The 27,506-nt window shown below is 46.6% G+C and overlaps 1 protein-coding gene across 1 annotated transcript in view; it reads right to left on the bottom strand.

The window, feature by feature from the left end:
• Positions 1-7,042: 7,042 nt before the first annotated feature.
• Positions 7,043-27,506, bottom strand: part of LOC146172347 (coiled-coil domain-containing protein 6-like) — a 54,995-nt gene continuing 34,531 nt past the window's right edge. Inside the window, exons 5-7 of the mRNA XM_084585939.1 lie at positions 15,715-15,815; positions 9,438-9,637; positions 7,043-9,350 (exon numbers count right to left, since the gene is read on the bottom strand). Coding sequence (XP_084442065.1) covers positions 9,171-9,350; positions 9,438-9,637; positions 15,715-15,815 — 481 coding nt within the window. The 3' untranslated portion in view covers positions 7,043-9,170. The remainder of the gene's footprint in view (positions 9,351-9,437; positions 9,638-15,714; positions 15,816-27,506) is intronic.

The raw sequence follows: 27,506 nt of genomic DNA, 5'->3' as shown, positions 1-27,506 counted from the left end.
CAACCGTGGACGTATCAATGATCGAAGAGAGGACAGATTTTCACAATATTGGGCGCGAAATCGATAGTTACCAGTGCTCAGTGTTAGATAAATTCTGCCTTGATCATGCGCAATTCAGTGTTTCAGGTGTGGTCAGTAGCTATATAAGTTTGAACAGTTCGCCTTTCAAGTCAGCGGCGCCAGCGATGGATTGGCGGAGCGATTTTCCACGCTACACCGCTGTCTTGCCAGAAAGCCTACCTAGGCGGCGTTTGACATTCACCTGCTTTTTGTTGGCCCCGTAATTGAAAGCAACGCCTTCAGAAACGCGTTAAATGTTCAAAAATGTATTCTCTTCAACAGTTTCACTCCAGGCTGTCAAAGCAGGCGGACGTTGATAAAACAGTTGAGCACTCCAGTCTTTAGAAATCTGTACAATCACCTTCAGTTTGTAAAATTATTGGAATAGGTCACTTTCCGATCGCTACGACATAGACCCTCATGACAGCGCTGTCACGTGAATAAGGACCACACCAGGCCGAAAGCTTGTCTCATATAACATAGCTAACCAAGGTATATCTTACAGGTTTAATGTATTTATTTTGTGTGTAATGACATATGTTCTTTAGGATGTAGCTTGTTTAGGAACATCTTAGGAAACCAAAAATGCAGGAAATTTGCACGTCTCTCCTAGGATCATGCTGGGATGGAAAGGGATCTGTTGCAAATTGTACAAAATGTTTCCTCTTTTCTCGACTCTGGCGCACGTGTAAGATATGGTTTATTGTTAGTTCATCTCCACACTCCTTGCATATTGGTTTGTCCTCTTTCATAAGTATGAAGCTGTGTGTGAGGTTTGGGTATGTGTTTTGTGAAGATGACCTAAAATGTCCTCCATATTGTGTTTTTGATTACTGCATGATTTCCATTCCTTAATGACAGGTTTGACAAGTATAGTTTGTAGTTTATTTCAATGTTTCAAAAATCCTGCCATTTCACTCTCACATTTCTTTGTACAAGCTTCTTGGTATCTTCATGCAGCATATTCACCCTCTGTAATTTAGCATTGCGTCAAGGTAACCTGGTTATTTCTTTTCATCACCTTTCAAGACTACTGTCCCGATTTCATAAAGTTTCTGACGACAGGAACTCCTTGGAAGTCATAGAAATAAATGAGATCCACAATCATGAGCTATCTAGGGTATGCATATACATGTCCATCGCTCAGTGGAATGGCGTCAGTATGCTGTTAGAACAGGTCTTGAGATAACAACAACCATTGTCTGAGGTGGTCCTTTAATGGGCATTGAAATGCTATGTAACTACAGGTACTGATAGAACTCTTGACCATGTTATGTGATGATGCGATCCTTGCATGAATATAGGTATACATTTCAGAATCTGCAGTGCACCACTTGACCATTTGCCACCAGTTTGTGCGAGAATGTATTTTTCATGCATGTTAACCAGTATTTAACAGATGACCCCTGTGCACAAGCCAAAAGTGCCACGAGCCAAATGTCACGAGGCCACACGACATGGCTTACAAAGTTATATTTGAAATATTTCAGCTTCAACGTTTCAGCTCCAATTAAGAAAGGTTGAGGCTTACAGAGGTCTATGCCAGGTTGTCTATCACCTAACAGGGCAGCCTACGACCGTATGCTAATGAGTATATCTGAGATAACAGAGACATGAATTAAGGAATTAGTAATAATGTTTGTAGCAAAGGGCATGTAAATTAACGAGAATCCACAGTAGGATCTGCAGACAAGAACCATTAACGCTGGCACACCATACCCTTACAGGTGGAGATTAGGCGTCTCCCTAATTTTTTGTCTGCTCAAAGCTTGTCATTTCCTTCGTTCTTCCAGATGAGGAAGATGTGAAAATGATAGCATCCAAAATGCCAGAGACCATCGTTAACAAGGATGCTGATCCCAACAGCGTAAAAAGGAATTTCAGAAAAGATGGGTGACTAGTAATGCTGGCAACAGTTGAAACTAAGTGGAAAGGCATGAAATTGAAATGCAACATATGCAGAGATATGTTGCGAGACGACCAGTCTGTGGTGTGCGACATCTGTCTCCGTTAGTTTCATCAAGTGATTGGCCAAAGCAGATGGGGCTTGTGGTTTTGTGATAAGTGCAGTGTAGTAGCATAGATACAACCTTGCCCATTAATAATTCGAGTGAAGTAAGTGCATTGTTTTGTTTTGTTCATGGTTTCCATGAAAACATTATGAGAAATTTTTTCCTAGAGAATGTTTGCTGAAATGTGAATATAATGTGCAATAAAACTAGTGTTTTCTTGCTGTTTACTTTTCCTTGTATACATTAGTTCTGTGAAGAAAACCACAGGCTAGAAAGAAATGTAATGGCATAAATTTTGATACTTGGCCCCGTTGTGCTGGCTCAGTAGTTAGAGTGTTTGGCTGCTGAACCCAAAGATGCAGATTCGGTTCCAGCCACAGCAGGGGCATTTCAATAGAGGTGAAACAATAGGCCGTCATGCACAGTGAGGTGTCAGTGCATGTAAAAGGACCCCGGATGGTCGAAATTATACCGGAGCCCTCAACTATTGTGTTCCTCATAGCCGTAGTTATTTTGGTATGCTAAACCAGATATATATCACATCATACTCTGAGTAAGATGCTATTCATGGTCAGTTAATCATACACTAAATGATCAATTTTTTTCTGCATGGTACAGCAGCTGTTGTACAATTTTACTTTAGCCTTCATGAAGAATATCACACTGGCTCCACATGGCCTTCTGTTGACCCTTGATATGCGTCACAATCACACACCCGAGTATGTATTTGTCTAAAGGCACCTATGCATGCAAGGAGGGGACCGTTACTTTCCACTTGTCAGAACTGAAATGCATGATCCACATCATTTCTGTAATTCAACTACTTGCTATCTGAACTGTCCAGCATTGATGCAAGTTTCAAAGAACTGCAATTAGCAAATTAATCTAAGCAGCAAACCATGCCAAGAACTGCTTCGGTTTCATCTTTAGCAACTGTTTGGGAACTAAAATTAGCCAAATGTTGCAAAACATAGATGAGAGGTTACAAAATCTAAAAAACAATGCAGCCTACCTGTGGCATGTAGGGTTTCACATCCTAAAGTGACATATGTAGCTATGAAGAATACCGTAGTGGAGAGCTCCAGACTAATTTGACTGCCCGGGCTTTGTACTTTGCATTGACATCTTGCAGAAAACAGAAGCATTTGCTAAAATGGCGAGAATTGGGCCTAGCTGGTTATTCATGTTGGTTTCACTGCGCTAACACATTGAACGACAGAAAAGACCAGTCGCGCTCCGTGGTGTTTGTCTTTTCTGTCGTTCAATGTGTTAGCGCGGTGAAACCAACAAGAAGCATTTGCATTTCACCTGCACCAAAGTGCGACTGCCATCACTGGTATTAAACATCACGACCTTGGGGCAAGTAGCGGAACGTGCCACTAAGATGTCGCAGCGTCTACGTGCATGCTATACACGTCAACCTTTCTAGCATTAAAGCTGTCACATGCATGGCAGATATTCATGTTCAGCTTTGGACTGACAAGTTTAAAAGTGTACTATTTGTGTTTGTCTAGCATGAAAAACAAAGGAAACTAAGGAAAAACGAAAAAAAAAATGAACATAATATGTTGAAAAAGCACTAGTCATTAACACATAAAGCATATTCGTTCCTTTATTAATGATAAAGTGGCCTTCAACAATAGTACAAAGCCTGAACATTTAGAAAGGTGCTGTGCCAGGCAGCTATTTTACAGAAACCTGAACCATTTCACCTGTAGTAATGCGCATCCCGGCGGTGTGGGCTGGGACTTATTTTTCGGTCCACTCCAACATGCGAAAACTGCATCATGTGCATTCCCATTTTCCGAGTTTTGAGCTCTGTAGTACAGGCTAACAAATTGTCGATGACTTATTTTCGTCTGATTGTTGCACAGCGCGTGTAAATAAATTACCACTGCACCTAATAAACACTGACATGCACGTGCAACATCGCCGATCATAAACGGACACACTGATGTCCGTCCGGACATCGGCGCACTCATCACAGCACTCATCGTAGTCTCACACAGCAGTCTAGTAGGACGTAATCCGTAATCACAGCATCTCACGGTAAGCACAAACCACACCTCCAGTTGTGCAACAAACACGAATGACGCGATGCTTGGGCTAGAGACACGCCGGCGGTGCCCAGCTTTTTCGGCGCCGCTTGTACTACGTAGAACTTGCAGCACCAAACCTCAATGCGAGCAGAAAGCGATGCGTTACGTGACGCATCTCATCACAGATGGAAGTGAGGAAACTTTGAAGAATCAAAACTACATAATTACTTAACGACCGTCGAAGACGTTAATCCACATAATAACGAGGACCAAATGAGCGGGCGTGCGGGCCGCGGGCTGGCCGTCAACACCGCGATTACATGCGCTTGCGCTCTGGTCGTGCTTGCCACCCTGCCGCGGTCCAACTCACGTAAACCTATCATCATGCCATCACGTAGTACATCACCCATTCTAGGCACTATTCTTGCCACTGTACTATTCTTTGTAATTTCACATTTCACGCATGCAGTATGTTGTACATACTTCTTGCACCTCGCACGTACACACCTCATACCAACTCCGATTTGGCTACATATGGCTACCATGTTGTTGCTACAACCACATCTGGGGATCTCGGATCCGTCCGGCTTTCCCGACGGATCCCAAGGCCCATATCGGAGAAAAATGCGTTGGGTCCGTCGGAAGATCCCTACCGATCGGGTCCGTCCGCCGTACCTCTGAAAAATATTTCCCGGATCCGTCGGACGGATCCCGAAGAAAAACGCACCGGGTCCGTCGGACGTACCTTTAATACCCCTGTTACACGGGCGTTTTCAACGGCAGTTCAGTTGGCGGTCAGTTTAACTGAACGGCAGTTAGCGATGTTACACGGCAGCGCCAACTGCAGTTGAAATCTCAACTGCGTTTCAGTTCAACTGAGGTCGGCGGTCCCAGTTGAACCAGTCAACTGACAAGGTGGCTGTCAGCGGATGCACCGCATCGACCGAGTCGGCGGCATTTCCAACCGCTGTGCGTCCTAAAATCACATGAAAGGTTGCTGCCTTAGCTAACGCAAGTCCCAGCCTGCAACTTTAAATACTCAAACGAGTGTCAAAACACAAGCGCGCGAAGCGGCACCAAAAAACGACGATTAAGCAGCGAAGCCAGACGCACCTCAAATGGATTGACTTGGCTTTGTGTCGAGTTCATTTGTTCCATACTCGAAAAAGAAAACTCGTGCAAAATGTGCAATTTAATAATATAAAGTGTGCAAATGTTGTACAAAGTAATTTATATATAAAAAATAAAGCACTTTTTTTAGTAAGAATTGCTTGCATGTGGAGGATCACGTGATTCTGGGGGTCAACTGAGGTTCGCGATATGTTCCGTGTAACTACAGTCGACTGCCGTTCAGTTCAACGTCAGTTGGAACGCTGAACTGTGATTTAACTGAACGGCAGTTGAAATTGTCCGTGTAACACGGGTATAAGACCATTGATCGGGTCCGTCGGACGTACCTTTAGCCACAGCCTTTTAAATTTGGTGGTTAATGGGGCATATAACCCAGTCGCGTAGCAGAGGGACCGTCAAAAGGGAGAGGAACTCATTTTTCTTAACGCAGTTCTCAAGACTGCCGGAATCGCTGCCTAAGAAATGCGAGACACACCACTGTATGTTTACTGCGCTACACACGGGGCTTAGTGCAGCAATCGGATGTTTGAGAGTGAAGTGCAATGTAGCGCACATTCTTCAATGTCTCGCATCTTTCCTCCAGGCCAACTTGCCAAGTACGACACTATCGTGCGATTTACGTGCAGAGGAGGGCAATGGACTTGTCTTTTGCCTCCAAGACCACATAATTTGGCGTAGCTGTTTGAAACTCTATGAGGCACCCATTAATTGCTGGTATTGTGGTGGAATGGTACTTTAATTTATAGAAGGGGATGACTTTCGCTCTGCTGACAAGCAAAAAAAAACATCCAACCCTTTTTTAAAGGTTAATTCCAGTCACAATTGGAAACACTACCGGAGAAACTTTCTCAGCTCTTTCCGGAGCAAGTATACACCGCAAGTAGGTCTGGATCACTTATTCCAATGGTGGACTATGAGCAGGCCCCGCCGCGGTGGTGCAGTGGTAAGGTAAGACGCCTGACTACTGTGCCGGAGTACTCGGGCTCGATTCCTACCGCGGCGACTGCGTTTCAATGGAAGCGAAACGAAGAGGCGTCCGTGTGCTGCGAAATGTCAGCACACGTTAAAGATCCCCAGGTGGTCAAAATTACTCCCTAGCCCTCCACTACGGTTCCTATTTCTCTATCCCCTTTCACTCCCACCTTCCTTGCTTCCCTTACGGCGCGGTTCAGGTGTCCACAGAAACAAGTGCGACAGATACTGCACCTTTCCCTTCCTGTGAACCAATTATGAGTACCCCGCATGGCTCAGCCAAAATCGGCAGATCTGAGCAGAAGACTTTTATCAGTGCCATTACGCAGCAGACATCAGCAGTGGGATAGTGCAAGAAACGCTGGGTACTTTCTCTGTCAGCAACACATGAGCACAATGTAGTTAGCTCTGGGCAGAGAACAAGCATAGTATGGCATCAGTCTCAGAGCGGGCGGCCCGCTCAGGACCTGCGATTGAAATTTAAAAAAAAAAAAAAAGCACTATGTTGCACCCGAGCAATTGAGATGAAAGGCGGAATGTTTGAATTTTCTCCTGTGACAGGATTTATTTTATATTTCTGTATTCTTTCATGATTCAGGAGTAATCAGAACCAAACCTCCATTTTGTTTTCTTTTGGACTGCAGAGAACACAAATGCCCTAACTAATCCGTTTGAGCTGCCCCATTGAAAACATCACAAAGTAGGTGCTATTCCTGCACCCTGCACAAAAAAACCAGGGTAGTAATTACCCACAGGCGTAATTTCTTGATGACTTTGGCTGTAAGTCATAAAGAACTGACTGCAGCTCGTAGCACCAAACATGACCACTTGTGAAAGGCACAACATTGTTTTTATTATAATGAAATGCTTCCAAACCCAAACCAATAAACAAACCTTAAGTCCTGTGTGCAAAGACAGTAAGAAAACTGACAAAGGACACCAGTTACAACCTATAAAAGCACGCATTTGCGCGCACACACACGCATGCACACAATGGACTCGATCATGCAATATCAGTGCCATCAATTGATCAGTTTGGCTATTTTTATTTTAGTTTAGAGCACCCAAATACCTCTTTGAGCCCATGCAAAATAGGCGCATTCAACTGATATCACAGTCATTAAGCTACAGCAACATCTTCCAGAGATGAAAACCAGAACACAAAGGAAAACATTTATTAACTGCAAATTCGCTTGGGACCTTCGGCACACTGTCACTCATTGGTGACTGAACACTGAAGTTCCTGTGCACAACAGCAACATTAAAAATAAGAGAAAAAAATACAAGACAGCAGCTTTTAGCTGTTATGTGATGGAAGCCTCCTGTATAAGAACCCACAAGGAACGAGTCAACAGCGCCAAAATACACTTAAAGAGCAGGCTGTGCAAGAACAACGAGGCAGACAGACTGGTCTGTTAACACTAAACTTCGGCAAGACCACACCATGAAACAAGTTTGGCAGCCTTCGAAACAGCTCTCATAATAGCTGCTCAATAAGTTGCCTGTTAGTTGCGGGTCAGGTCATTTATTAATGGACAGCACTGGATGTGCTGGCTATCTCCAGCTTTACACAAAGCCTTCACGGCCAACAAGAAAACCAAACTGACCATTAGTTGAACTGCAGTACCAACTACACACACACATAACCCGTGCATGCGCACTCTTCTACAAGAAACGCTCATACAATGTGCATTACTCACAAAACTAAACAAACCTGGAACGAATTATGAAGTTAGGAAGTCCACAAACTATTTACAGAATGTTGCCAAAGCAACATTTCTAGTAGGCCTGACAGATTGTCACATGAAAAGCAGAGCGCAGTTCACATGCATACACCTGCATGTATTCTGGCCAAAAAGCATATACCTCATTACAAATACAGCCACATTCACAGTGCCTAACTTATGTAAGAGAGGCAATATCTTCTCAGTGGGAACTTTTAATGCCTGCTTAGCCACTGAAGTTTTGAGCAGTCAGCAGCTTACATGTTATGTTTATACCGAATCGTTGAAGCAAGTGAACCTACCGGAAGTGACTAGAGCTGCTGGGGAGTCATTGCCGGCCTCTCCATCCATAAACCCTTAAATATTCAACACTCTTCCAGTACACCTAAGCTCGCCTGATGGCACACATATGTGGACATTTACGTCTGGCAGCACATAACAAACCTGCACTGCAAAGTTATAGTACAGGATAATAGCAAGGCAAGCTGCCTCAACAAGTGCATAATTTATGCACATGAAAAGAAAAAAGAAAGCCACAAAAGGAAATTCAAGAACAGTGCAGCGCTTGTTAAAAAAGGGCAAAACTTGCTTCCCCTTGGCTCTCACAACAAATAAATAAAAACCACCCCCACCCTCAGTTATCAGCTAATTTGGCCTGTCGCTTGAGGCCATGCCACAAGGCTACTCCAGCAAGAAATATGAAGGAGTGAGAAAAACAACAAAAGATAAAACAGTGGATAAAAATGCCACAAGGCTACTCCAGCAAGGAATATGAAGGAGTGAGAAAACGAAAGATAAAACAGTGGATAAAAAGGGGGTGGGAGTGGGTAAAGTTAGCAAGGCTTTGCTTTTAAAACAGAACTCAGTATAACGTTTGAAACAATAGAACATTTACAACCGGTTTAAAAAAGGGCGACAGTGAAGACAAGGCAGCACTTCATTTCAAAGCACATGTGCATTGTGGCACTGCCCTTGAGTATGGCCAAGCAATGATAGTGAATGAGCACACTGTGGCCATACCCAGAGCCTAGAAGCATGTCAACTATTTGCAGCTACATGCGTCAAAATTAGTGAGCACATTGCTACTCCCCTGGTCATGTGCCCTGAGCCGTATGGAACACAGCTCATTTGGGACACTGCCCCGCAAGCAGTAGTTATGACAGAAAACTGACGTCGATAAGAGTAGGAAAACACCCAAGTTCCGTCACGGCAGCCTGCTGCGAAGGCATCAGTCAATCCATCATGGGGGACACTGCAGCTGGCACAGTTGCTGGAGGTGGGTTCACGGGGTTCAGGTGGCCGGCTGCGATTGGTGACACTGCAGTTGCTGCTGCTGGAGAGTGTGGCCCCGCCTTAGTAAATCGCTCTTGAGATGATGTGCGTACACGGGCCTGATTTGACGAAGGGAAGCTCTGCATAATGCAAACAGGGTTAGTTTTAGCATCAGCATCACATTTTGCCAACAATCTGGGGAATGCACTAACTACAACCTCACTTACAGCAGGATGTGGAGGCAGCATGTTGACAGTGGGCGGAGATGGGGAGGGCAGCAGAAATCCAGGTGGAGGCACCGTAGCTCCGCTCGGATGAAAAAGGGGCTGTCCACACGTCTGGCAGCGATTTAAAGAGCCTGACGGGCTTAAAGCCTCCCGTGGCAGACTGCTGAGGATGCCACCAGGCCCTCCAGTAACAGGAAGACCTGCACAAGGTTTTGCATCTCTAAGCGCCGAAACCTGTCAAGCTAAAATAAGCTCCACACATCTTATTTCATTTCCTTAACAAAACATTAAATCTGACATTGCATAAACGTCCACAAACTATAACGAGTCCCCACAGCAGGAACTCATTTAACCCTTTTGCTGTAGGCCGTTTCTGGCTATGACGCACTCCCAGTGTCAGCTTGGGAACGAGCATAGTGATTTATTTTTGATTATGACTGCTATACAAATAACATAGTCAACAGAATATGCACATTTCAGTGTTTTCCAGATGTTAACCCCATCATCATTATCAGCCTGATTATAAATTAGACAAATGAGGATAATATAAGAAAAAACTGCTTGATACTTCTTGAGAGACCGAATCCGAGCTTGACACATATTTATAATCAAAAGAACCATCGCTCCAGTCCGCAGTCGAAAGTCCTGCATGGTCAGCCTTAAGTAACCGCGCGCACGGAAGGCACACTTTCGGTGACCCGCACAACGGAAATACTTGGCACATTGTGAAATCAAGATAACAGAGGGAGATGGAAAGAGGCTAAAACAACCTTATTTGCTGCTGCTAGCCGCAAGCAAGGGCGCGGCAAGAGAGGAAGGAAGTGATCGAGTCATGTGTCGACCTATTGCAGAGGCAGCGGCGCAAGCCTCTGAATGTGACGGGTCGTAGCAGACATGCCAACAGAATAAAAATAAAAACCTGCAAACCTGCAGCACATGGCAGAACAACCCCCTTGAACCCGTAACCACATGTGCGCCGCATGATTACGTACTGGTACGTTCGTGGCAGTGAAAGGGTTAATGCTTGCATCATGCCAAATGTATGTAAAGTAACTTACAAAGCAGATAGAGCAAATGACCTTTGAATGTGGATGCTATGCTTTTGTAGCCTTTTCCATATCTGCCAACCTGGAGAGATCAAAAATCACTTAGATTTTTTTATTCGCGCCAACGGGTGGCGGAGTGGCCACATTCAAAATTCTGACGTTCTGATCAATGCGGGGGGGACGGGGGGGCTTCTTAAGCAGTGCCTTAAGATTCCTAATGTAAACATCCTAAAAGTACGCACAAGCAGCAGCAGCAACCATGAAATGTGACTAGAGATGTGCGGCGAGACATCTTCGTGCCACCAAATGTTCTTGTTATGATTACGCAGCCGATACAAACTAATCTTTGCATTGGCGTGGTGCCGCTGACGTTTTCTCTCAGTGTCATCAGCGAGTCGTGCCACCAAATGTTCTTGTTATGATTACGCAGCCGATACAAACTAATCTTTGCATTGGCGTGGTGCCGCTGACGTTTTCTCTCAGTGTCATCAGCGAGCCGTTTTAGCTTTTTAAACGCGAAACCGTTACTAGCCCCATTAGACGCATCATACGGTTGTTGTTGTTGGCTGCAATGGCTTGGAAAGATAAGCTTCATCCTGTCTCAGGCATAGCACAGCACAGCACCGCTAGTAACATGAGGCATGTGACCGAGCGCAATACAGGGGCATCACACGGTGTGATGTACGAGCAAAGCCACGGCAATTACCCCTTTGTGCCAAGTGCGCTGAGGCCACCCTTTAGCCAAGATCAAAGGTGAGGCCAACAAAGTTTCCACATCTATTGCTGCTGCACCGGCTATGTGCTGCTGCAAAGAAATGACCCCCATGCTGCCAACGCCATGCTGCCACTGTAGTGCGGCCTCTCATGGCGACGCTGGTGATTACAACGCGGCTGCAGATTCCTCAGTGCTGCTTTCGCAAAAACAGTTCTTACACGGGCAGAGGCCACTTATCGGGAGATGTAGGGCAGTGATCAAGCAATAAAAAAAATTCAGTCAAAACTGGAAGCCTCCAGGGCAAATCGGGAAAGTCGGCAGGTATGCTTTTAGAACACATACCTTATGTCTGAAATGAAGTTTCTCGACACTTAGCAAAAGTAAGCCCTGTTCTGGTTTCAATCTTAGTGATTTTAGCCACTTTCTCTTTCAGAAGCATCATCTCAGCATGAGTAAACAAAAATGCCTCTGTACAGTAAGGATAGTGACATGTAATTCCTTTCTGCCATCCAATGAGAGGAACATGGCAAGAGCCAAGGTTCTAGAGGCCAGTGATTCCCATATACAGTAAAACCTTGTTTATCCAGATCTCGATAACTCGGAAATTCGGTTAACTCGGACTTGCTGCGCAGTCCCATCAAAAATGCGTGTAGTTCTATGGTGTTAAAAGCTTGCTAACTTGGAAGCATTTGGTTGCAATCCGGTTAACTCGGACAACTCCGAAAGAGCTCAGCAACCCGGAGGTTCGACAACCCCTTGCCGAGCAACGGAGAAGCCGCGGAGAGTCTGACAAACAGGAACAAGGCGAGCAACGGCGCAAAAAAATGTGGTGATAGTGAATAAACGATCGGTAGAAAGGTTGCGCTAGTCATCACTTGCTGCAAAGAAGTAAACACTATCCTCATCGTCACACTAAGAAGCATCCAGTAATCCACTGAACGATATGAAGGACGAAGGGACGGCTTTACTTTTCTGCTTTCTTTGTCGGTGTGTCAGTCCATGTTGCGTGCGAACAATTGCCCGTTGCATTTGTCATCTGTGCTGGTGCATTATCACTGCTGTCACGCTCTGGGTTATGGCAGCCACCACCTAACCCGCTTACTACAACCTAATAACCCGCTTATTACAATGACCCCTTGGCACATAATCGGTTATAACAATGAGTTCTTGTGCAAAAGGTAGTTGAATGCGAAATCTTTGAAAAGAAAAAAAAAAGAAAATAATTCCAGCTGCTGCACCCTCCCCGCCGCGCGCTCATACAATAGAACCTGTTTTCTGGCCTTCTCCGCATTGTAAGCCCGCGCGCCTTTCTCCCGCTGCCCTTCCACCCCTCGGAACACAAATGGACTGCGCCCATAGCTCTGCGCTGCGCCACCCTCTGAAACACAAATAGACTTCGCCAACGCGCTGGCAGCGCTGATCCGCTGATCTGCTCACTCACCCGCTCGCCCCTCATTTTGCGCAAACGGATTTGGTTGTTTGTGCAAGTTGATTGCGTCGAAGTCGTTCCTTGCCATGCGGTTTCTTCGTCTCGTTTGAATCGCCGCCGATACGTAAGATGGCTGATCCATCCGCTGATTATCGGACAATGTTGCCGGTGAAAAGAAAGCGCACGGCACGGCTATCGATTTGCAGACGACAAGTGCAGTATCACGAAGGAGTACGCACTATCGCAACCGACGGTGTCGACGATCATCCGCTCCTCTGAAAGTTTGACAAAGAAACGTCCTCGCTAGACAGTGGGCGCAAACGCGTTTGACAAGGCGCCTGACGACGACAGTGACGGCGACAACAGCGACGGTGACGCGGTAGGGCAGGCTGCCTCAACGTTGTTCTCGCAAGAGGCCCTGCAATTGATTCAGTCCCTCAGGGGCTTTGTTTTCGCGAGGGACCTTCCGCTGCACTACGTGGTGTACCTAGATGCCATGGAGAAGGATGTCGACATGCTTCGCGTGAGGCAAGCAAGGTTAACGGACATGGGGTTTTCTCGTGCAAGCCAGTGAGATGTACGTGGTGAGATGCTTGCGGCGATTTCACCCCAGGGGCCTGCATGCTCCAATCTCCTCTGCTTTTAAATAAAAGTTTCGTCTTTCCCTCTCTTCACCCCAGCGTTACTTCGGGATTTCTCAAGCAGAGGGGCAGCCACGGCAACCTTCTCGTATTTTTTACAAAATCCCTTTCGGGGCCACCAAAACGATGTCTCGGCGGAGCTCGCATGTCACTTACCGTTAGTGACCCCTCTCTGCAGTTGTTATGCTTTTTTTCGAGCAAACCGTTTATAACAATTATCGGTTATAACAATGGAAATTTTGTGGCACTTGAATATTGTTATAAGTGGACTCGGCTGTAAATGATTTGGAAACGAAGGTGAGGATACTGGAGGAGGTCAGCGAAGGTGTTTCTCTGCAAGAGATAATGAAAAAATATGGAGTGAAAAGAAGCATGTTAAGAGACTACATAAAGAACAAAAAAATTTTGGAAGCATTTGACAGTGGCAAATTCACTGGAGGAAGAAAAAGGCAGAGGACAGCAGCACACCCGGAACTGGAGACAGCACTGCTGCGATGGATCGCAGATATACGTAATGGACAGTTTCCATTGAGCGGACCACATCTGTCAGCAGGCTGAAAGATATGCATTCAAAATGAACATCGACTCTTTCAGTGCGTCAAGGGTGGTTCGCGCGTTTTAAAGAAAGGCATGGGTTGACCTTTCAAAACGTGTGCAGAGAAGGCAGCAGTGGATGAGCGTTGCATCACCGATTAGACGACGACCGAGCTTCCTCAATACCTGGCTCGCTACGAACCAGCAGATAACTTCAATGCCGACGAAACAGGCCTTTTTTTCAAGGCCGTGCCGGACAAGACGATCACATGCAAGGGTGACCCATGCGTTGGAGGCAAGAGAAGCAAAGAAAGGATCACTGTGCTTATAGCAACAAACATGTTGGGCATGGAGCGCCTACCACTTCTAGTAATTGGGAAGGCAAAGCAACCGAGGTGCTTCAAAAGCATTCGCCGTCTGCCTGTGGACTATAAATCTAAGAAAAAGGCCTGGATGAACTCTGATATTTTCCAAGCTTGGATGCAGCAGCTCGACCGCCACTTCTGTGCCAAAAATCGCAAGGTATTGTTCGTGGTGGATAACTGCAGCGCACACACTAGTGTGACTGGGCTGCAGTGCATTGAACGCGTGTTTCTGCCTCCAAATAAGACGGCTGCTCTGCAGCCACTGGATCAGGGCATCATTAATCATGTCAAAACCAAGTATCGACATGGAACAGCTGCTGCTCTGCAAAGAGGCAGGTCGAGAATACGACTTAAACCTCCTCAGCGCGATCCATATTTTAGTGCATGTGTGGAGCAGCATGTCGGTGGAGGTAATAGTGAACTTCCGACACAGCGGGTTTGTCCACCTTGACGACCGTGATTTACCTCCCAAGGCCACTCCACAAGGCATTGAAAAAATGGACGACGAAGTGGATGAGAGCCGGTTGGAGTTTCTCCTTCCTACCGACGTCTAGCTTGCAGACAACGCTGAAATAGACGATGGTGTTGCTGTTTCTAGCATTCTAACTGACGATGATATCATATCCGAAATGCTTGACGGCGGTGAAAATGACTGTTCTGATTATGACTGTCACAACCAGCCGTCGCGGTGTCGTACAGTGAAGGAGGCCGCTGATGTCCTCACTCGAGGAACCCTGTGTTGCAGCTCGTGACAGCCTGCGCTCAATCACCTGATGGGGTTAAAGAAAATAGTTAAGCACAGATTCCGGCGACGAAGCAAACCAAAATAATGCAGTTTTTCGTGAAATAAAGGTATGTGTATGTCCAGTGCATTTTTCTGTTGTTTTCATGGTAAATTCGATAATCCGGAATTCGAATAATGACATTTTTGCCGGTCCCTTGCAATCCAGATTAACGAGGCTTTACTGTACCATATAAACTACATGTCGACAGAAAAGAGTTTGTTGACACCAGGTTCACTTTGCTCATCAAGTTATGTGACAGGCAACAGAAGCCTGAGGAATAAACAACAAGCAGAGAAGTGCAAAACAAGTTTGATGAATACACAAGTCTGCAAATGTTGGCACAATGAAAAGCACTGCGGTGAAATTGTGCACAGGTGCCAGAGTTATTAAAGATGATCACCAAGCACTTCTTCCAGTAGCTGTAGCTATGAAATCAGAATCTTAGTTTTCTGTCTCTCATATTCCGAGTCACTTTGGAACGTGAACCCCATAAACCAAACCAGAACCTTGGTTTTTCTTTTTTTCAAGTGAATCTAATTTACTAACTGCCCATTTCTTTTAAATTTACACTTCAGAGGCCCATCAAAGCACGTAAAAAAAAAAGGATTGAATTAAGCAACCTTTAGTTGAAGCATGCTGGCACTTAGCGCAGTTTTCCACGACTCCATCAGGCACAGTTTACAAGATTTTACTCTTCGCAACTGACAAAAAATTAAAATTATGAAAAAATCATTTTATCACAAAAAACAAAAAATGCTGTACCTGGACTGAGAGGTCTGGAAGAATTCGGAGACGGGTTGTAAGGTATTGGACTTGACACTGTCCTTGGTCGCATGCCATGTGCAGACATTTCATTGAAGTGCCTAAAATAACAACATATACACATTTGTTAGAAAAACCACATGTTCACTCATCACACAGTAAAAATGCAAAGAGCATGACTCAAGAGCACAAAATATGTCAGTACAGATGAAAGGCCCGCGTCATGCGCAGAAATGAGTGGCACGCACACACAAAAATAAATCAGTAGAGCTAAGCTTAGGCACAGTGTGAGCAAACTGGCATGCCGCCTAAGAGTCGGGAGTCCTAGAATATCTCGATCAGTGCATGCACCTAACTGCGACTACTATGAATGGGCGTCAACTAAAGTGACATACCGAAAACTAATTTAAATCTCACCCGCCAGATAGTAACTAGACATTTTTAGTGTAGAGTAGCATCCATATCAGTTTCAACACTGAAGGCTACTATAGCACGAAACGTATGCTTTATCGACCAAAGCTTTAGTGTCCCGTGGTCACTGCTTCATACGAGAAATTCAGAATACTGCGATGCCATTTAGCGACAAATCCTAAAAGCACATGATAAGCAAAAGGCGGGGTAGTTAGTATTGATGGCTCCACTGGAGGGAGCACAAAAAAATAATAAAACAAGGCGAGCACCCCCGAAGAAAAAAAAAACGCTTTGCACTAAAGAATATCAGTGATAATTTACCGATATGTGGTCATGTCAGGTACTACAGTGATAACAGTTTTCCGCAGCAAGAGGTCACTTCAGTTCTTTTTATGCGATTTTTGGTGCCAAATTAAAACTAAAAATCCTCATTTCTTGGACATCATACTGTTCAATCTGTACTGTATGAGGCACAATTTTTTCCTTTCCACTATATTGGCGCGAAACATTTTTTAATCAGTGTCCTATCCCTTTAAATCATAGCAAAGAAGCTGTTCTAGTTCTTCACGCAATATTGTCTTCATCAGCGTTTGGTTTGGAGCAAAGGTCTCATTCTTTACTGTCCCTTGAATGGCAGCTTTCGACTGCAAGATCAAAGACAGTGTTGACTTTAAACTTTTTCGCGAATAGTGTTTTAGACAGGCCGCTTCACTCAAGCTCCTGCAGAACTTGAAACCATTTTGCCACCGAGCATGCAGAGTGTGGCCATTTTGGCTTTCTCCATCATGCCGAAAAACGATCACACGTAGGCCTAACACGGGGCAACAATGGCAGCAAAAACTACGGAGAGGTTTACCGATGACAACTCGATTGGCTTGTCCAAACTACAACAGCGTTGACTACGAAGAATTTGTCACTGTTGTGAGACTATCTTTGGCATGTACCAGCACAAATACGCACGGGCAGATTACAAATGTCTAGCTTTTGTGTTGTTTAACCCTTTCCTCTCTGCAGGAAAAAGAGTTTTTTTTGGCGGTGTTAATTTTTTTTTTCTTTAACAAAACTTGCTTGGTACAGGAGTGTTTAATATCAAATTGTAGAGGAGGAATTCCACTTCACAATGGCATTAGTGACAATCAATATATTTATTGAATAAGCAATGAAAAATACTATTAACAAAAATTGTAGTTAAAAAAAAAACAGCATCAATTTCTTTTTACAAATAAAACAAAAAATTTCTAAATATATGTTTTTTTACAACAGGGACCAATGCAACATTGGAGCAAATTCTAGCTTTCTGTGTACAGTATTCGCTGAGTCAGGAAAGAAAACAGTAGTCAAGGTCGACTACGCCGAGGTCGACCTCTGGCTGTCCTCTAGCGGAGAACACGACTCCCTGCGCTGCCGGCGGTAAGTAATACTACCCAAATGACGTCACCTTGCAGATAAAAGTTGTGACCTTCAGAACAGTGATCTCTTCCGATCAGTACGCAGCAAAAGCAGCAATTTTTGGGGAGCGAACGCGAAACTTATCGAGGCCTGGCTGGCGACGTTCCGGGCAGGTTTGACTTAGTTTTGCTGTCAGTGCTAAAGTCTGAAGAGCTGAATTCGTCTTCAGAGCAATCACTGCTGCTGTTCGCATTCAAAAACAAGCTCTCCAATGCGTCAACTTCCGCGAAACCGCACAGTTTCCGCGCAGCAGGAGCATGCGACGTCGACACCATGATGTAAACAAGGAGCGCCGATCACCCAACCCCGGAGACCATCTGAGTGGGCGCAGCACGACAGAAAAAAATAAAACCAAAAGCAAAACTGAAAGAAGGGTTCTTCTATTTCCTATTGTATGACGGCACATGTCAAGAAGTGCTTCGAAAGCGAAAAAAATTCAACCATCGATAGCGGGCGACACTAATCAGGGCATGGCTGTAGACTTTCCGGGTCGGTCTGACAGTTTCGCTGTCAGTGCTTAAGTCTGATCAGCTGAATTTGTCTTCCGAGTCATCACTGCTGCTGCTCGATACAAAAATCACCTTTCCGATGTGTCAATTCCGCGGAAATGCCAGTTTCCGCGCAACGTCGACATATTGATGTAAATGAGCGCCAATTCCCCGACTCTGGAGACCATCTAAACGGGCACGACACGGCAGATAAATTAAATCAAAAGCAAAACAAGAAAAAGGATTCCTCTATTTCCCATTGGAGGACGCTACTTGTCAAGGAGAGGCGGGAAAATTCATTTCATTTCATTTCATTTATTAATACTGTCAGCCACCATAAGGGGCTGTAACAGCCATCGATGGTGGGCTATTGATGTGAATAGGCACGCAGTGTTGGCTGAGCAAAACAAGTAGGTAGTGTTTCAATCAACTGAAGAATTTTAGTACTACAGACACCGAGAACCAACCAAAGAACTCTAATGAACTCCCTTTACCCATAGTTTTCATTAACCGAATTAACCGGGCATCCATTGCGCATGGCGACGGAGCACTTCATCATTTGGAACAACGATCAGACCTTGGCATGGTCCTAGTTTGAATCTCATCCACTCACTGCGACGAAATTTAATCTCAGCTTTTAAGGGCACAATGCAACCGCGTTAAATGGGCCCCGTTTGCTGACCCTACCTAAATATACATTTGTATGGTTAATTACTAATTCTTTAATTTGCGCCTCTATACCCCACAGATGCTCATTAACATAATGTGCCACATTTTATGAAAGATCACCTAACACAGACATAAAGCCCCACTTTAACTAAGCTGTACAAACTGCCTGCACAGAAAAAGGTAGCATGCCTAACTTGGGATCCAGGGGTCCTGGAGGGCTGGATACTGATCTCACCCTTTGATCTCAAAAGCAAAGAGTTGGGGGCGCCTGCCAATTGGGCTATTTCATGTGGTCTTGCGACTTCTCACAACTCGACAACCAGTAAGTGCACAACAACACCAACATCGGATTTTGTCATTATTGTGTTAATATAGCCAGCTAATTAATGGAAAATGCAAATGATCCAAGTTCCAAGGAGAGTTTATTGTATTTTAATCTCACATTAAGGGGAGACGCGGATCTTAGAATAGTAAAAAAATTGCCAACAAATAGATTTCGAGAAAAACGCATTTTCACAATGTACCTTCAAGCACCTGTCCTAAAAATATAATCGCTGAATTCGATCTAGCAATACAATAAAATGGACATTTAAAGCACCATGAGAGCCGCAAAATGGCCCAGAAGGAGCGAAATTTGTTCAAAATTCCCGCGCACGCCATGGGCGGAGCAGCCGGCCGATCGCCGCCATCTTGGGCTTATTTTGAAGCTTATTTCTTTGTGCGCATTTTGCAGCAAGTCAAAATGGCTTCACTCAAGCAGAACGACTGCTAACGCAGGTTTTCCGAAAGCAGTCCTCAGCCGCTGATTGGCTCAACGTTCTTAGGTATAGACGGTTGGAAAACTGTGCTGGTGCACCGCGCTGCAAAGCGGGCCCAAACAACCGACGGTCCAGCGTGAGTTGATCGCAATGCAACCGCAGCGCCTCTCTCCCTCGCTGCTGCAGATGGGCGAGGCCATTGAGCTAATACACAGGCGGAAATTTTAAAATACTGTCATGTAGTGGTGACGAGGTCGACGGCAGAAATGAAGGGGTCGATGATTGCACGAAAGAAACTCTTTATTTGGGCTGACTTGCGCCCGCAAAAGAACTAAGCAACTCGTCGGCGGCGATAGAAACAAACGTGCTCGTCGATCGTCGAACAAAGAATGCCCGTTACACTCGGCAACGCTCAATTTAAAGGCTGCACAGAACAATCTAGATAATGTCGCAAACAGCTACCAGCACGGGCTGGAACATTGTGGAAAGACACCCGAGTGGCCGGAACCTTCGAGACAGATCTCGGTGCATCTTTCGCTACAACAAAACTGATAAAGGTGTGACGCGACATCGAGCATTAACAAACAACGATTACGGAACTGATACGCGGTCCAGAATCAGAGTGATAAGCCTGTATGCCGGCGGCTGTTAAAAAACAACAAACACTGTTTTGAAGGTTTCGCGGCATTACTCCCCCCTTAAAAAAACATCGCCTCGATGTTCCAAAACAAAGAACCATAAACACTGCAAAGTTTAAACACCACAGATTCTTTAACGCGCGTAATATGGCTTCAGTCGTACAACATGGACAATTTCTGGGCGTCCGCATCGCCGTTGTGATGCTGACGTTCCGTTGGGAATGACTTCATAGTCCAGTGGTCCGACGCGGCGAAGGATTTTGTATGGCCCAAAGTATCGACGCAACAACTTTTCACTTAATCGGCGACGACGAATTGGTGTCGAAACCCACACCTGGTCTCCTGGATTGTACTCTGCATGGCGTCGTCGTAAATTGTATCATCGACTGTCGGTGCGCTGTTGGTCTTTAATACGCAGCCGTGCAAGTCGTCAGGCTTCCTCTGCACGCTGCAGGTAGGCGGCGACGTCAAGGTTGTCTTCGCTGGTTACGTGCGGCAGCATTGCGTCGAGCGTCGTCGTGGGCTCCCTGCCGTACACAAGCTTAAACGGGGTCGCTCTGGGTCGTCTCCTGGACTGCCGTGTTATACGCGAAGATCACGTACGGCAAGATGGTGTCCCAGGTCTTGTGTTCAGCGTCGACGTACATAGCTGAGAGGCTAACTGTCCACTAATGACTGAATAGTCAGCTCCGGTGTCTACTAGGGCAGTGACTCTGCGACCGTCGACATCAACTTCAAGGTCACTTGTTCGCGTCCTCGCATTGCACGTGGGCCTTAGTGTCCGATCTCGGCTCCATCGTTTCTTCAGGTCATGGCCGGGGCATACCGTTGTTACTTCGCTGGGCGGCGGTGTCTGCTTGCACTCTGGTCGTGTTGTCGTCGATGTCGTCGTGTGGAGCGGCGATGAAATGGTTGCGTCGTCGTTAGTGGTCGTCGGCGGCGGAGGATCTTCGTCTTTTCGCCGTTGAGCAACCTCACCTCCAAAGGTTGCTGCCTTTAGTTTCCCCTACGGGGGCTTGGGGACCTTCCGCGCACACTACCATCATAGTTACGTCCTGGCGACGCAAAGCGGGGCCTGTACGGCGATGGAGACCTGAATCGACGGCTTGGTGGCGCAATCTCACCGCTACGCAGATAGTTGTCAATTTCTTGCGGTCGTTCACCTGGGCCTGGTCGTGGAGCGTCGACTGCAAATCCGCGGAGACCGATTCGTCGGTACGGGCAGTGCCGCAGAATGTGGCCGGCCTCACCGCAATGGAAGCATAATGGCCGGTTGTTCGCTGTCCTCCATGCGTCGCACTTCCTGGGGCTTGTTGGTCGTTGGTAGGCTTGGCGGGCGGGAGCCAAGGGGCGGTTTTCAGGAACAGGACGGTAGCGGCGAGGGTTCGGAAAGTCATCAAGTCGGGGCGGAGGGCGACGTAATGCACCAGCGTAGTTGATTGCTGTTGCCTCTTGTGCTGGACCAGTCACAGCCGTCGCTTGAGGAACGCCCAGCGCCTGTTGGACTTCTTCACGGACGACGTCCGCGAGCGTCGTCACCTGGGGCTGTATTACGGATCGCTCTATAATTGAGAGCGCTCTAAAACGCCCGCTCCTATTGGTCGCCGTCGCCATCTTGAAAAGTTGCGTCACGGGATGCTGCGATTGCGTCGCGGAGGCGAAAAAACAGATGACGTCGCGCACCTAATTATGCCCGTGGTTTTAGACTATTTTTGTAGAGCGCGATGAGACGGTCTGAAACGTTTTAGAGCGAGTTATAGAGCGAAAATGGCGGCGGCGTCCGCGGTGGAGTGGTGTGAGTGGTGGCTGCGGCGCTGAAGCGGCAACGCCGGCGCGAGCAATGACGAAGGGCGGTGTGTGAGAATGCGTTCTACTTGTTCGGCGAGTTGTTCCGACGCCTATTTCGACTTGAAAATGCGAAAGCGGAATGGTGGTGCGATGAATGCGCCGATGAACTGTGATGAAGCTCGCAGTCGACCGCTCTTGACGGTGCGGCTGTCATGCGTACTTCCATCATTTTTTTTTTTTTTTGCCTCCGGAGGATTTCGTCTCCACAGGTAGTCGGCCTCTCATAACTGACGGTGAGCAAGTGCGTGCGTCAAATGGCTGAACTCAACTACTGCAAAGTTGGCGCTGAAGGGTGGTTGGGCTCCGCAGTGCGCCCAAAGCAAAAGGCGGAGGCGAAGGCGACATACAGTGCAAAACGAATGAAAACGAGCGAGGTTGGTAGTGTACGCTCAACCGCGCTGCTTTTCCCCGTGCTCGTTCTAACTGAAGCATTTGTGTGTGAGACGTTCGTGTGGACATAAAAGTTTATTTAGCCTGTGCTCCGCGATCGATCTTTTGTTTCTGTTTCCTAAAAAAAAATAAACAAAGCCCCGATTACATTGCTTTCGGTATGATTTCTCCGCGCATTTAGGACCATCACACAGTACCTTGACATCAGACGATGCGCAAAAGCCGGCACTATAGCCGTGGAATCAGCTGTTTTACTGAAAATCGCCATTTTTACGGTTTGTTTACCTCTGCCAGCGCGCCCTTGCGGCAAAAGAAGCTACCCACGAGAGCGTTTAATTGCAAAACTGTAGCTGCTTCTTGATTTTTTTTATAACATTGAACTTTAAATGCGGCTTCTTGAAAATATAAAACTTTAGTTAATTTATTCACACGCTATATCTATAAAAAAGTTAGCAAACGGCTCCTTGACGTGCGAATAAACCTGTTGCCGTGAAAATAAGCGGCCCGGGGCGGCACCCTGGCGGTCATTGGTTGATTAAGATTTTCGTCACGCGTTGACGTCTCGCCGAGACGTCACGGCGTCGTCATTTTGATGTCACGCTCTATAACTTTAGAGCGAGAACCGTAATTCGGCCCCTGGGGTTGTTGCGATGATGGCTGCATTCGGCGGAGCTCATCTCGCACGATCTCCCAGATTATGTCCCGAAGGTTCTCTCCGCTTGCAGATGCGCTGGGGTAGTGGCATGAGTAGTCTGGTTGAAGTGGTCGCTCGAAGTGGCGCATCCGGGTGTCCAACGTCTTCTCGATGGTCGATGCTTCACTCTCAAATTCTTCCACAGTTTTCGGCGGGTTCCGGACAAGCCCCGCAAAAAGCGATTCTTTAATGCCTCGCATTAAGAATTTCACTCTGTCATCTTCGGTCATGTTAGGGTCGGCGCGGCGAAACAGGCATTTCATCTCCTCTACGTAGGCCAGGACGGGCTCGTTTGGTAGTTGAATTCTTGATTGGAGGAGGGCCTGAGCTCTTTCTTTTCGGACAGAACTTGTAAAGGCCATCAAGAACTGTGCTTTGAATATCTCCCAATCCTAGAAAGAAGTCTCGTGATTTTCAAACCAAATTCGGGCACGTCCTTGAAGAACAAAGTAGACCTGCCTGAGTTTCGCAGCGTCGTTCCAGCCGTTGAAATCTGCCACACGGTCGAAAAGGTCCATCCAATCTCCCGCATCTTCATCCGGTAGTCATGGAAGCAGGGGGGCTCACGAGGTTGGACGAAAACAACCGGTGCTGTAGGCTGGGCCATTGTCAGCGTCGATGCCTTCCGAAATCGAATGGAGTCAGGCAGCAGACCGTGCTCCGGCTGTAGGCCTTGAAGTCGGCGGCTGGCTCGGTGACCTGTAGGCTGGTCTTCCAGGGCGACAGGAACACGGCCCGGTCTTCGCTTGAAGGATCAAAGGCAGCACACGTAGTGGTGACGAGGTCGACGGCAGAAATGAAGGGGCCGATGATTGCACGAAAGAAACTTTTTATTTGGGCTGACTTGCGCCCGCAAAAGAACTAAGCAACTCGTCGGCGGCGATAGAAACAAACGTGCTCGTCGATCGTCGAACAAAGAATGCCCGTTACACTCGGCAATGCTGAATTTAAAGGCTGCACAGAACAATCTAGATAACGTCGCAAACAGCTACCAGCACGGGCTGGAACATTGTGGAAAGACACCCGAGTGGCCGGAACCTTCGAGACAGATCTCGGTGCATCTTTCGCTACAACAAAACTGATAAAGGTGTGACGCGACATCGAGCATTAACAAACAACGATTACGGAACTGATACGCGGTCCAGAATCAGAGTGATAAGCCTGTATGCCGGCGGCTGTTAAAAAACAACAAACACTGTTTTGAAGGTTTCGCGGCAATACTACTAACCCTCTTCTTTCAGCAATGCAACAGAAAATAAAATTGAGATTGCGTTTTTAACATACTTTTGTGCGCATATGAAAGCCACCATACCTACGAAGCAAGGAGGTTGCAGACGCGGCTCAAGCGCGTCATCTGTTACTTGCTTGCTTGAGATAAGTCTGCAAATGCGGTGGCATTTCATTCGTACAAAGATGTGTTTAAAAAACGCGAACGCAATTTCATTTTCTGTGGCATTGCTGAAAGAAGAGGGTTAGTATTATTTTAACATTTCCGCCTGTGTATTAGCTCAATGGCCTCACCCATCTACCGCAGCAGGGGAGAGGGGCGCTGCGGTCAAGTCACGCCGGACCGGCGACCGTTTTGGCCCACTTCGCACCGCGCAGTTTTCCAACTGACTCTATCTAAGAACGTTGGATTGGCTGGCGTGCACTCGCGCTTCCCATTGGTCACCAAAACTGGCGCCATTTTCTTTTTGATTAGTTCGCCACTGCAATGTCTGCTGTGCACATTTCCTTCCTGCTCTTGTGATCGTACCAATCACTCTCGCAGTCGGCACTGATATTTTGGACGTGAGAGTCAAAAGCACATAAAAAGAAATGAGAGCTTCCAGGGAACATGCCGCTGAAGAACGACGATGAGGGCGCGCTGCCAAGGTTGCATGTTGCTTCCGATGCGGTGTGTCCGGCGGCATAGTATTTTCACCGAGCGCTTCCAGACACATCCAAGACAGCAATATGTTGTACTGTTCAGTTGATATTGATCAACTCCATCGACACCGCTGTTCGCAGCTTTTTCATCGCATCAATTCTGACAAGTATCCAGACAGCGCACCGTTGTCCGTGTTTCTCAACCGCGACTTTCGTGGACAACCATTTTTTTTTTTCCCCAGGGTGGTGCCTGATAAGTGCAGCGAACAAGAAATTTTGCGCCGCAGTACGCAATGAAGTGCGTGCGGCTCTGCATCTGCTGCACAGCAGTTTCATTATGGGACAGTGATCAGTTATTAAGTCAATTTGAGAAATATACGCCACTGTGTTTTGGCCTGAAACCGTGTGAAAGTTTATTAATAGGCTGATACCACATTATTGCACAATTTAAAGTATGCTTTTACCTTGCAGGGCACTGGAACAGGCATGTGAAGGGATAAATGTAGTTTCTCACGCTGATTCTAGGGGTAGTACATGGCTGGATGGAAACAGTGGAAGGAAGGGGAGTGTAAAGCTACTGTTGAAACGATTTGATTCTACTACCGTATTTACTCGCATAATGATCGCACCCCTGAATTTTGAGGTCAAAATTCCATTTCTTAAATTCCCCGCGTAATGATCGCACCCCGAACATGGAGCCGCCTGGTGGTTGATCTGCAGTCATCCCACAGCGAATGCATTCCGACGAGTTCCCAACCTAGTCTTGTAACGTTGGAGTTCCCATGATTCCATGCTTTGCGGCGTTCGCCATTTTGCAATTCGGCAGTGTCGTAGCGTGCTTTGTGTTTTTGTGCGAGTTTACGCCATTTCACCATGGGGCGGTATGCCAGTTACACCGCCGCGTTCAAGCTCAAGGCTGTCGACTATGCACTGGAGCATGGCAACCGCGCTGCTGGTAGGCATTTCGGCGTGGACGAAATGAGGATACGCTATTGGAAGAAGCAGCGCGAGAAGCTGATGGCTACGAACAAGACACGGCGGGCTTTCCGTGGACCCAAAACGGGCAAGTTCCCTCATGTTGAGAAGGCGGTCCTAGAATACGTGAGGGACCTGCGCAAGAATGGTTGCACAGTGTCATTAGAAATGATACAGACACAGGCGCGCACAACTGCCAGGAAGCTGGGAATCGCCGCAATGGATTTCCGCGCTAGCTCCGGTTGGATGACTCGCTTTATGCGACGGAATGGACTTTCCCTAAGGCGGCGGACGTCGTTGTGCCATAGTGATAGCAAAGTGATAGACTTCCATCACTTCGTCACTAGGCTTCGCGAAAAATGTGGTTACCTCATGCCGCAAATTGGAAACGCCGATCAAACTCCACTGACGTTCGACATGCCCCAGAATACAACTGTGAACGAGAAGGGTGCTTGGAGCATCCTCGTGAAGACATCTGGCGCAGAAAAACAGCGATGCACAGTCATGCTTGCTGTGACGGCCGACGGGCGGAAGCTGCCACCATACGTGATCTTCAAACGGAAGACTATTCCGAAGGGAAACTTTCCTCGTGGCATCCATATACGTGCACAGATGAAAGGGTGGATGACTGCAGACCTGATGGTCGACTGGATCAAGACTGTTTGGGGAAGAAGACCAGGAGCATTTCTGCTTCCCTCGCTTCTGGTTTTGGACAGTTTTAGGGGTCACCTTGTGGACAGCGTGCGTGCCAAGCTGAAAGAGCTGCGCACGGACATTGCAGTCATTCCTGGCGGCCTGACTTCGCTGCTGCAGCCTCTCGACGTGTCTTTGAACAAACCGTTCAAGGACAACGTTCGACGACTTTATGCTGAGTGGATGGCGATGGGCCAGCATGATTTGACGCCGTGGCCATCCGTGGAGATGCTGTGCTCGTGGATCACAGAAGCGTGGAGCAGTATCCCCGACGAGGTAGTGGCTAAGAGTTTTAAGAAGACAGGCATATCTAACGCTTTGGATGGAACGGAAGATGACTTCCTGTGGGATTGTGAAGATGCTCCCAGCGACGACACTGCCGTTTCCGATGAGTCGTGCAGCAGTGAAAGCGAGGATGGCGAGGATTCAGACTTTGATTAGAGTACTGACGAAAAAAAATAAATGGGCATTGTGCACTCCATGTGATGCTTAATGTGCGTGTTTATTGCGAAGGTAAGCCTTACTCAGCTTTTATTTTTGGTTGTAATCGAGATATATGTTCTAAGACGTCTGACCTGCAACTTGTTTGCGTTTTCGGTGCTCAAAAATTTTTTGTAGAAAATTTACCCCGCGTAATGATCGCACCCCGAAATTTGCGCCAGTATTTAAAAAAAAAAAGTGCGATCATTATGCGAGTAAATACGGTAGTTTTTATTGTCTTCACACTTGAGTGACTACAGTATTCACTTTTACAGCTGAGAATTTAGAAAAAAGAAGCAGCTCTGAAAGGCTGGTTCACTGAGCGAACTCAGCAGCGAGCCGCAACAGCAGAGCGAAAGATTTCCAACATGTTAGAACTGCTTCCTGAAGCAGCCGCGACAGCTGAAAACAGGTTTCTGCATCACCACGG

The sequence above is a fragment of the Amblyomma maculatum genome, unplaced genomic scaffold (assembly GCF_055883805.1).
Source record: "Amblyomma maculatum isolate TAMU_Amacu unplaced genomic scaffold, ASM5588380v1 scaffold_13, whole genome shotgun sequence".
Taxonomy (NCBI): Eukaryota; Metazoa; Arthropoda; class Arachnida; order Ixodida; family Ixodidae; genus Amblyomma; species Amblyomma maculatum.
This window is presented reverse-complemented; position numbering and strand designations above follow the sequence as displayed.